Source organism: Physeter macrocephalus, chromosome 7 (assembly GCF_002837175.3).
Source record: "Physeter macrocephalus isolate SW-GA chromosome 7, ASM283717v5, whole genome shotgun sequence".
Lineage (NCBI taxonomy): Eukaryota > Metazoa > Chordata > Mammalia > Artiodactyla > Physeteridae > Physeter > Physeter macrocephalus.
The window spans coordinates 122,589,737-122,601,815 of record NC_041220.1 but is presented as its reverse complement, the minus strand read 5'-3'; the positions used below and the strand labels follow the sequence as shown (position 1 = coordinate 122,601,815).

At 38.1% G+C, this 12,079-nt stretch overlaps 1 protein-coding gene across 1 annotated transcript in view; it reads left to right on the top strand.

The window, feature by feature from the left end:
* The window catches only part of PRSS12 (serine protease 12), an 83,190-nt gene that overhangs the window by 28,375 nt on the left and 42,736 nt on the right, over positions 1-12,079 (top strand). The window contains exons 4-5 of the mRNA XM_007114686.3: positions 2,385-2,535; positions 11,011-11,189. Of these exons, the coding sequence (XP_007114748.2) occupies positions 2,385-2,535; positions 11,011-11,189 (330 nt within the window). The remainder of the gene's footprint in view (positions 1-2,384; positions 2,536-11,010; positions 11,190-12,079) is intronic.

Here is a 12,079-nt window from a genome sequence, read left to right as displayed (position 1 = left end):
TGGGATCCTCCCGGACCGGGGCACGAACCCGTGTCCCCTGCATCGGCAGGCGGACTCTCAACCACTGCGCCACCAGGGAAGCCCTAGATTTTTAATACATTCTTTTAGTTTGGAATTTACATTTGGCGTCTTGGCATCTAGTACTTTTCCAACGCTTACAAAGTAGATCGTGGGTGAGTACTGGACATAGGATATAGCAATCTAAATGAAACGTCTGGGAGTTTTATTTATCCATAAGTTAAATATGAGTCAATTACTTCACTGAAATCTTTTTCAAATGCTTTGTGTGTGTATTTGTTGGGAGGATGTGAGATGTTGACTAAATTTTGTCTTTGAGCTTCTCTATATTTTCACAATTACTTACACAACCAGTGGAAAAACTATATGTTTTAAAGTAAAACACGACCTTAAAAAAATGTAGGGTAATATGCGATAATGTTTCTAGGTTGTAGGTGATTTTAAATTTTCTCTTAGAAAATTTTGTTTTTCTGTTTTCTCCAAGCTTACCATGGAGATGGGGGGCGGGGAGGTAGAGGAGAATATAATAATTTAAGAAATTTATACATTTTTTCCATCACTTTTTCTATATTTTCCAAGCTTCTTAGAGGAAAAATAAACATAATAACATGAAAATTTAAGTTTATTAGCATAATTCAGTGATCAGTCATTATAAGAAGCCAATATACAATATTGAGACCAGTTATGTTTATTAAACCTGTCTTTTATCCTTTTACAAATTACAAGTGCTAGTTGACTTACGTAAGAAAACTATATTACAAGTATTAGTATATGAGTAGATGCAAATGTTCACTATTCTAAATCCTTCCTCGAGTGTGATATTTGAATATAAATATGAATGTCCAAATACCATTTATTGACCCCACTAACACTGTGGAAGAATTAGGAGCATATTTCATGTGGATAAATGATGAGCATTTAGCAAAAGATGCAACTAAATTTCCTTATAGGAACCCAGCCTGTTCTGAATCTTTTACCATCTCACATCCTCTATTCCAGAAAAATTAGACTGCCATACTGTTTCCCCAATACATACAGCTTTGTGCTTCTATGTTTTTGTTCATACTGTTCGTTTTGCCTGAACCGCACTTCACCCGTGTCTGACTTCTGAAATTCCATCCATCATCTTGGCCCTCTTCAGCTACCAACTTCTTCAGAAGAGATTCTCTAATTACCCCCACTGGTGAGCAAGCAGCCCTTGCACCTGAATCCCTGCAGGGTCTTCTCGATGCTATCTCATCTGTACTCATGTTGTCCATGTCCTGAGGCAGTGTACTTCTTGAGGGTAGTGTCTGTGCAGTGTCTTTCTGCCTAATACCTGTTTAATACACTGAATTGAATGAACAGATATTGCTAATTATTTTTCCTTGTTTGGGACATCCTTTCTAGGCTTTTAGTTATCACTTGCCAATCCACTCAGTCAACAAATATTTATTACATGCCTCTGTATAGCTGGGAATCTGAGGTACACGGGCAAAAGGGAAGGGCATTCCCTGTGTCCTCAATTCTAGACCAGGATAAAGAGGGAGAAATTCAGGGACTTCCCTGGTGGTCCAGTGGTTAAGGCTCAGTGCTCCCAATGCAGGGGCCCCAGGTTCGATCCCTAGTCAGGGAACTAGATCCCGTATGCCACAACTAAAAGATCCCACATGCCACAACAGAGACCTGGTGCAGCCAAATAAATAAATAAATATTTTTTTAAAAAAAGAGGGAGAGAGAAATTCAGAAACTCACGAAGCTAGATAAGGGCACTGTAGACTACAATACGGAATTTGCAGTGGGAATCCTCTGGTGGTTCTTCACAGAGTATGAACTGATTCATACCCAAATGAATTTTCAATATTGTTCTTTGAAGGTGCTGGTTGTGATGTCCACCAGCTTGTTATAATGTGTTAGATGTTAACTTTGTCTTGATTTCTACGTAAATGTAAAAATATTTCTATGCTGAAAACAAGTATCTTATAGACATAAGTGCCATTCTTAATAATTACATATTGGTAATGCTCAAGTTACTGTAAATAGAAAACCAATGCCACCACCACCATGGTGGCAGCAACCCAGTAAAAATCAAATGGGTTTCCAATAACTGCAATTTTGAGTGTGTCTTTTCTGGTTTCTGAGGTCCTCGGGGGAAAATGAATTGAGACTATTTCCTCTTGAGAGCTATTTGTATGAGCGTAATTCAAATTGGAGTATTTTAATTGGTAGAGAGTACCATAAAATATATTAGACATGCGTGGGTATGTCCATATCACTTAATAAATATAAGTTAATTATCGAGAATGGCAAAGAAATAAACTATACCTGATCTTCTCGCCCAGTGTGAATCCGTAGGTTTACTTTGTTGTGAATTTCACGTTGTGCAGGCCCTGCGTTCCCCGTCCTACGCCTTGCTGGAGGGAGCAGTGCGCGTGAGGGCCGAGTGGAGCTCTACCATGCAGGTCAGTGGGGGACCGTCTGTGACGACCAGTGGGATGATGCAGATGCAGAAGTGGTCTGCAGGCAGCTGGGCCTGAGGTTGGTCTTTCTTGTTCTTGTTTTCTTTTGCTTGAATTTTTTTTTTATTTTATTTTAAAAAATTTTATTTATTTATTTTTATTTTTTAATTGCTTGAATTTTTGAGTTTATTATTTCCATACCCAAAGATAGGTGTGTTTAAATTGCAGATTTCTTTGAACAAATGGAAAAAGCCACCTTTTGATCTTTGTATTAGGCTGTAGGCTCCCTGAAGAGAACGGTTATGTACTCTTAGGTCTAACCTATGTGTATCTGAATTCAGCTGATTTTATATCCCTAAGAATCTAAGGTTTTTACCACTTTTTTTTTTTTTTTTCCCCCGTTTACGCGGGCCTCTCACTGCCGCGGCCTCTCCCGCTGCGGAGCACAGGCTCCGGACGCGCAGGCCCAGTGGCCATGGCCCACGGGCCCAGCCGCTCCGCGGCACGTGGGACCCTCCCAAACCGGGCCACGAACCCGCGTCCCCTGCATCGGCAGGCGGACTCTCAACCACTGCACCACCAGGGAAGCCCAGCTTTTACCACTTTTCTTCAGGAGCCTTTACATTACTCCCAGGTAATGACTAGCACTGTCAGCTGCAGCGACTTATCAGAGTCATATGATGAAACTAGTTGTTAGGCTTTAACTGAAGTTCAATTCCTTTTCCCCAGATACTGTCTAAACTTTTGACCTTTGCCTCCTTATTTGGGAGGTATGTGCTTAGAACAAAGGATGTTTATTAATGTACAAAGGAAATAATTCCTATGCAGGATATGGCAATTAAGCATGTGTAATAAAAACAGAATATGAAAACCAACATTAAATGTTGCTTTAGTTGTGATTATTTTGGAATAGTATGTTGTAATTTTGGATCCTCTAACCCCTGTCTTTAGTGATTTTGAACATTGATATAGCAAGCCTAAAAGTTTCTCTAAAATTATATTAGGGAATCTTTTGAAAGTTGATATTTTACTTTAAATTAGAAAAAAAAATATTTAGCATGTCGTGGCAGGTAGGGGTGGGTGGATGTGGAGGCTTCTAAAGCTTCTCTGTCCATGTATCATTTTGTCCATTTAAGCATAATCTTTGACACTAGAGCATGAATTTTGTACCTTGAACCATCTACAGTAATTTTTTTGCAATTGTTTTTGCAGCTGACCCCCCTATTTTTCAAAACTGTATGTTAATATTGAAGTATTTTAAAGCAAAATAAAGACGTTTCAACATTTTACCTCTAAATACTTCAGTATGCCTCTCTTAAAAATAAGAACATTGTTCTACATAGCCAAATTATCATTATCACAACTAATGTAAATGGTAATTATTCTTAAATTGTCTAATAACCTGTCATACTCACTTTCCCATAGTTGTTCCCACCATGTCCTTGTCAGATGGTTTGTCCACAGCAGAATTTAGTCCAGGACCTTGCAGTGCATCTGGATGTTATGTCCCTGAAATCTCTTGTAATCTAGAACAGCCTCTTGTTTTTCATGACACTGTCTTGTTGAAGAGACCAAAAACCAAGCCAGTTGTTTTGGAGACTATCCTACCTTCTGGATTTGTCTCATTTCTTCCTCCTGGTATCATTTAGCCTACTCCTCTGGTTCTTGTAACTCCTGAAATGGGAGGCTAGGTCCAACAGCTTGATTAGATCAAATCAATCAAGTATTTTGGCTAGAAACCATCACAGGTGATATGTTCTCATATTGAACCTCATCAGGAGTCACAGAACAGCTCTGGTTTTCCCCACTGATAAGGATAAGGTTAAGCACTGAATTAAGGTGGCATCAGCCTAATCCTTCACTGTAGGTTACATTTTCCCCCTGTAACTGATTCTGCAACCTAAATGCTCTTTCACAGTTTATGCATGGGAAAGGAATAAGCATGCAAAGTCTTGTGTCCATAGGGCTTATAATTACTGGTGGTGTATGATCTGACTGGTATGATCATTTTCTTTGGATGGGTCAGGAATAGGGCCAACTAGCTCTTTTTGAGGAAAACTGTTATTAATCATTAAATTTTGAGACTAGATTTTCAAAACTTTCTGAATGGGTATCAATTTCAAGACCAAATTTTTCTCAAAATTTTAGATGGTGTCAGACTCAGCATAGCATAAGATTATGAGCATGTGCCCTGTACTCAGAATGACCTGAATTTGAGTTGTATTTCTGGAGATAAGAAAAATTGCAGAATATCTCTTAGCTGCAGTTTCCTCATCTATAACACATTTCCTGATGTAGAGAGTTTAGTGGTTATAAAGCAGTTAGCACACATAGTAGGTATACAGTATACATTGACTATAATTGGGGACTGTTATAGCTGAAAGATGTTATTAAACATTCAAAGAAAAATGTTATTAAACATTTCAAAGTAAGCTGGACATTTGGTAGATCATCAAACACCATTCCTCTATCTGGAACTTCTATTTAGTTAGCTGTATCTATGAATTTCATATTTTTAAAAGACTCTAATGTGGGTATATGTGGGTATATTTACTGTGTCACCAATTATGTTATCAGTGGTATGCTAATTGATTTTCATGTTAGTTACTAAGAAATCAATGTCTTTGCCAAAAATACAAGAATTTTAAGGGTATAGTAGCAGCATATTTAACATTACAAGTTGCGGTATAGATTACTCTAAATTTAAGGTATAAGGCATTTGTTATTATTTATATATTTCTGTGGGAAAAGGCAAGCTTTTGTTGCTTAGAAAAATGTGTAGAAAGTTTAAATGACACTAAATTTTAGTTACATTTATAGTTATTCTAAAAATTCATGTTTTAATGTAGAGTTCTTTCTTGAGAGACAAATTTTCTTTTTTCACTCATATAAACTGTTGCTAAACAAAGACCATGTTGCAAACAGTAGTCTACTACATGGAAAGAATATAGAGAGAGAATCACAAGGAAGACTATATTAATGTTGAACACATGCGTGGGTTGAGTAAAGTGTTTACATCTTTCTCAAGCATTGGCTCACTGCTATCTTTTGTATGAGAAGATTTGTGTTCAGAAAAGTGATTAAAAGGAAAAATATCTTCAAATATTCAAGGCAGCAAAGATCCTCCACAAGCCTATGTAATCACCAACAATCCAGCTTGGTGGAGATTTGTTATTATTATAAGTACTCTAGGCTCTGAGCTGACATTGTTCATTTGCTTTTCTTTCCCTTGATTTTATACTTCTCTCATAAGCTTGCAACAAAGCAATATTCTGCAGCTGCTCTTCCCCTCGAATTTGTTTTGCTCACTTAAAGGCACAGTACTTTCAGATGAAATAATTTTTAATGTTACAAGGTTGATAGCTGACAGCATAATCATAGCTTATCTCAATTTATGATTTGTTCTTAAGCAAATTTCATCTCAGTCATACTTGCCTTGTCGAATTCCCAAAGGGAAACTGCACCATGCCTCTCTGGAGTGCTAGTTACAATTTCTTTGTGAGATGCTGTCTTTGTTGACCCGCATATTTTAATGGTGTCTGTAGATTTTGGTAGCTGGCAACGTTCCTAAAACACAAAAGGAATTACTGTACTTAAGATACTTAAATTTGATGAGGAGCAGGAAAGGAGGCAGCCCGATGTTAGAAAATTGAACTTGAGAATGCATATGTACACAGTGAAGTTTCAGGTAGAGACATTTTAATTGGAGTTCCTTTCGTGCACTTAACATTAAAGCATTTCCTATGTCTTTTAGAGCTCTTAAAAGCGTAGTGTAGAACTGTGACATCATATTTTATGTGTGGATATGCCATAATTTACATAAGAACTTAAAATTTTTGAACATTTTTTCTTCTTAGGTTTTTTTTTTTTGCTATAAAATTATCATATAGAACCATACTACTGAGTGGTCAGAATAAAAATTCTTCTGGTACAATTAAAAATGTTTCTTTGTTCTCTTATTTTACTGTTTATTAATTTCTAAAATACTTTATAAACATTAATGGTATGTGGAATTATTGAGCAGGAAAGAGGCCTTATATAACAGATAAGAAAGTTAGGCCCTCTGAGATTACTCAAAGCCCCTAAATCATACTGTGAGTGAGGGCCAGAATCTTGAGATTTATGGCTTCCAGTGTAGGATTTTTTTTTCTTTCATGTTACACTGTTTGCAAAATAGACAGGTGTTAATAAGAATAAATATGAATATAGGGCTGAAAGAAATAGATAAGTCAAGAGAGAAAAGTTAATTGTAGGAAGAAACAATGATGAACATGTTTTAGAGACTGTATTTGCGATGCCATAGACACCTTCACTGAAAATGCCCCAGGAGACTGCAAGAAAGCCAGGTGTTTCAGGGTCTGCTCTGTAGCCAGACAAGCCTTACCATCTCATGGTGGTGTAATGCTGGGCTAATTATTAACTTCTGGACCTCAGTTTCCTCATTTGTAAATTAGGGATAATAACATCATGGGGTTGTAGGGAGGGTTAAAAGAGTTAATACATATAAAGCTGTGAGACCAGTGTCTGGCATGCAGTCATCATTCAGTGTACTTCAAATATCATAATTGGAGATGGAGGGGGTTGTCTTCCAGGGAGAAATATAGGCTATTGATCATTAAAAATGAGCTTTTTTCATCCATATGTTACAAGTGCCGCAAACCGATATTTGCAGTCAAGGGACCAATCTTTTATAACCTAACAAGTAACTATCTTGCACGATAGAATTGCCTGACTCTATTCTGTGTCTATTCAAAGTAGTGGCTAAGCCTGGGGACTGGGTTAGTCAGATGGTACTATTTATTTGCTTTTTTTTTCCTGTGGGAAACAAACAAACTTTATATGAATACAGTCAGATTAGCTAAGCAGGTTTAGGAGTGTTTTGGGTAAAGATCGGACATAGAATCAATTCAGTGTTTATTGGGGATTGCTGCTATGTAGGTCAAACATCTTTACAGAAAATAACCTAATAAATCAGTGTATTATATCAGAGAACCCCACACATTTATTCTGTGTTCAGAGGGTAAGAGAGTAGGTGACACTGGGACTATTACTACAAATGAACTGCCAGGGCTGGTGTGGACATAATTTCCACAAAGGAAGGACAGACAACACACAGCTTTATCGAATTCACATAGCACTTATTTGCCTTTAACAACCCATGAGTTTTATGTTGCTTTCCCTAGTATTGCACAGTCTCTTGAAGGGCAGAGTCATCAATTTCTTTGGTATTCCCCTGAGAGCCAGAACAGTCCAGGGCACCAGGAAATACTAGTGACTGGTTGAAGGAAATGGGTGTCTTTATAAACATTATAATCTTAATTTTAATAGACTCAAAACTTAGCTAGGAAACCTACTTTGTTTTACATCATAGTTTCCTAGTTAGTTTTTTTTTTTGGTTCTTGAATTTATTATATTAGCTTTTCTGATTAGTTTATTTTAATTAAACATTTTTGTGATCATTAAAATAATGTTTGTAAACAATGGAAAACCTGGAAATATATAAGGAAGAAAATAAAACACCCAAATGGTGTTTTAAGACTGCATTATAGGACTTCCCTGGTGGCACAGTGGTTAAGAATCCACCTGCCAATGCAGGGGACATGGGTTCGAGCCCTGGTCCGGGAAGATCCCACATGCTGCGGAGCAACTAAGCCCATGCACCACAACCACTGAGCCTGCACTCTAGAGCCCACGAGCCAGAACTATGGAGCCTGCATGCCGCACCTACTGAAGCCTGCACGCCTAGAGCCATGCTCTGCAACAAGAGAAGCCACCACAATGAGAAGCCCGCGCACCGCAACGGAGTAGCCCCCCCTCGCTGCAACTAGAGAAAAGCCCATGTGCAGCAAGGAAGACCCAATGCAGCCAAATATTTAAAAAAAAAAAAAAAAAAAAAAAGACTGCATTATAACATAGATGACTTTCCCCAGAATCACTGTTTGGGGCTTCTGCTCTCCCATCCTGTGTCCTCCCTTAAGGAAGGGACACAGTTCAGAGACAGTTAATCAGGCCTTTTGTTTTCTCCTAGGACCTCTATCACATAATCTTTAACATATTTGAAATACAATATATTTCAGTTACTCTGTCCAGCCCATCTCAAGTCACTCTCAACTAACGAATATTTTAGGCTTGGTTTGTTATTTTTTTCGTGGGAATAAAAAGGCTTTAGTTTGTAAACTTTTAGCCTAAATATTTAATGAAAATGATATTAAGGATATGTAAGAATGCATTCTTATTGTTTTAATTTGACCATTGTAAGGTTGAGCATCTTACCATATGGTCAGTGGCCATGGGTATTTCTTCTTCTGTAAATAGCCTGTTCCTCTCCTTTGCCCTGTTTTTTTATGTTGGTCATTTTGTCTTTCATTATGATAATAAGTTATTATTTATTTCTAGGAGTGTTTTTTTTCTTTGATTGTGGTTACATTTTACAAATATATCCTCCAGCTTGTTTGCCTTTTGACTGATTATGGTGTATTTTGCTATACAGTAGTTCAAATTTATATGTGGTTAAATTTAACTTTTTTAGTCTGTGTTTTCTGACTTCTGGGTGTTTTTTTTTTTTATCTTGCTCAGGAAATTCTCTATTACCAAGGTTATAAGAACTATGTTCTTATTATTTCATTATATTAATTTTTTTTTTTTTTTTTTTGCGGTAAGCGGGCCTCTCGCTGTTGCGGCCTCTCCCGTTGCGGAGCACAGGCTACGCACGCGCAGGCTCAGCGGCCATGGCTCACGGGCCCAGCCGCTCCGCGGCATGTGGGATCCTCCCGGACCGGGGCACGAACCCGTGTCCCCTGCATCGGCAGGCGGACTCTCAACCACTGCGCCACCAGGGAAGCCCTATATTAACTTTTTAGCCATCTTCCTTCCTTCCTCCTTCCCTCCCCTCCCCTCTCCTCCCCTTCCCTTCCCTTCCCTTCCCTTTAGGTCTTTAGACCATCTGGAGTTTATTTTTTGTTTCTGTTATGAGTTTGGGATCAAATTTTATATTCTCTCATATTGGTCCCTGGTTTTCTTATGGCACCTAATATTGGCTCAGTGAATTATACCCGTTGAAATTTTCTTTAACAGATCTTTTTCTCTCCTAGCATTTATCCCAGGGCAAAGATCCAAGGAGGCTGTTAATCTGCCTTTCTCCAAAGCTTTCCTATCTGGCTTCCCCATGACCTGCATTAGTCATCCTGTCTCCTCCTCCTCTGTTCTCCAACTTTCAGTGTTCTCTAAATCAGTTTCCATATTTGCTTTCATTAATCTCTTTCCTCTAGAGCAAGGGTCAACAAACTTTTTCTGTAAAGGGCCAGATAGTGAGTATTTTAGACTTTCCAACTACTCAACTGAGCTTTTGTGTAGCGCAAAAGCAGCCACAGACAATAAGTTGGGAATCAGTGTGCCTTTGTTCCAATAAAACCTTATTTCTGGACAGTAAAATTTGAATTACATATATAAAAATTATATTCTTGTTTTGGTTGTAAATTCTTAAGATAGTTATAATGTTATAAGAAAAGGGCAACTTAAATAATGGGGAATAGGTGCAGAATCATTGAAAAACAAACTGCAAGTATAAATGCTCTAGTCTAAAAATTAAAAGGCTAAAAGGGGCTAAGATGCAATTTCTGAAGTCATTAACCATTTTGACAGGCAATCGTGATCTTCTTCATTTAAATCTGGGGTTCTAGAAGATGGTGTCACGTTGAATAGTGAGAGAAGTAAATTTAGTCAAATAAATTTGAGTGAAGAGATATTTGGCCATGAGTAACAGAGAAATGAAGATAACAGTGGCTTAAACAAGACAAGAGTTTACTTCTCTCTCAAGAGACCATAGATAGCTCAAGGCTGATATGGTGGGTTCCACAGTAATCAGGGCCCCAGGCTCTTTCTTGCTTGCAGTTCTTTCATTCTTAGTGTGGCACCTTATGGACCAAGATAGCTTCTCAAGCTCCAGCCATCACCTCTGCCTAACAGTCACCAGGAAGGAGGAAGTGGGACAAGGATACTTCCTGGAAGTGATACATGACACTTTTACCTAAATGTTATTGGTCAAAACTTAGTCATATAAAATGAGTACAGAGCTTCAATTTGGGATGATTAAAAAGTTCTGGAGATGGATGCTAGTGATACTTGCGCAACAAGGTGAATGTACTTAGTGCCACTCAATTGTACACTTAAAAATGGTTAAAGTGGTAAATTTTATGTTATGCATATTTTAAAACAAACAAACAAACAAACTTCACTGTAAGGAAGGGAGGGTGGGAAATGTGGTCTTTATTCTGGATAGCCATTGTCCTCCTAAAACTCTGATGTTCCATTACTAATGAAGAAAAGGGGAGTAACTATTGGAGAATAACTAGCAGTCTTAGAAAGATTTGTGATAGCTGAAAATATAAAGATCAACAAACAAGCAAACAAAAAAGAAATAGAGCAAGTCATGTGTGACCTATGGAGTGAATTGATAAGGGAAATTATGAATTAATCATAATTTTACCTTTGCCAGGGGCAAAAGAAAAAAGTCAGACCAACCTTTGTTCTGACTTATGTTCTTATGTTTGTTCAGCGGCATTGCCAAAGCATGGAATCAGGCATATTTTGGGGAAGGATCTGGCCCAGTAATGTTGGATGAAGTACGCTGCACTGGGAATGAGCTTTCTATTGAGCAGTGTCCAAAGAGTTCCTGGGGAGAGCATAATTGTGGCCATAAGGAAGATGCTGGAGTGTCCTGTACCCCTCTAACAGGTAAGAGCTTCACCCCGTTAATCTTAACCAACTCTTGCCCCCAGCACCATTTGGGCTTACCTTGCCTTCTCCTCAATTTAGCTGATATTATTAAATGAGCTTACAAATAAAGCCCCCAAATAAAACTTAAAAAAAAAAGTAATACAAATGATATATTAAAATGCTATCTCCTTATTCATAGATATTTCTGAATTTTTCAGTTGCAAGCTATATAGTCCTATAAAGCTAGATCAGAAGATATGATCTTGTTGCAATATATAGTACCCAATAGTCAAAATCAATGTGCAATGATAAATTTCGTGTGTTAGGTATTATAATTCTATATTTAGTCCATTCATACATTAACCTATCTTGATTCTAGGAATGTGTTTGTAGTTGGTGAAACCATATTGATGGGATTGTTGATTAAAGCACACTATTAAAGAACCAAGTTACCTTTGCTGTGCTCAATATTCAGACTATTCCAAATCACAGCATGCTTGTCAAGATATGTCTTGTGTTGCAAGAAGGACATTTATGAGTGCAAATGAGTGTATGTGTATGTACTTATATATTTGGGCGGAAGAAGAGGGAAATGGAGAGGCAAGAGAAGTTGGGTCATCACAAATCTGTTGTTTCTATAGTCAAAAGAGCTTGAAGAAAAGAATTGGGGGCTTTAATCTTTCTTTTATTTATTTATTTATTTTTTTTTTTTGCGGTACGCGGACCTCTCACTATCGCGGCCTCTCTTGTTGCGGAGCACAGGCTCCGGACGCGGAGGCGCGGTGGCCATGGCTTACGGGCCCAGCAGCTCCGCGGCATGTGGGGTTTTCCCGGACCGGGGCACGAACCTGTGTCCCCTGCATCGGCAGGCGGACTCTCAGCTGCTGCGCCACCAGGGGAGCCCAAAA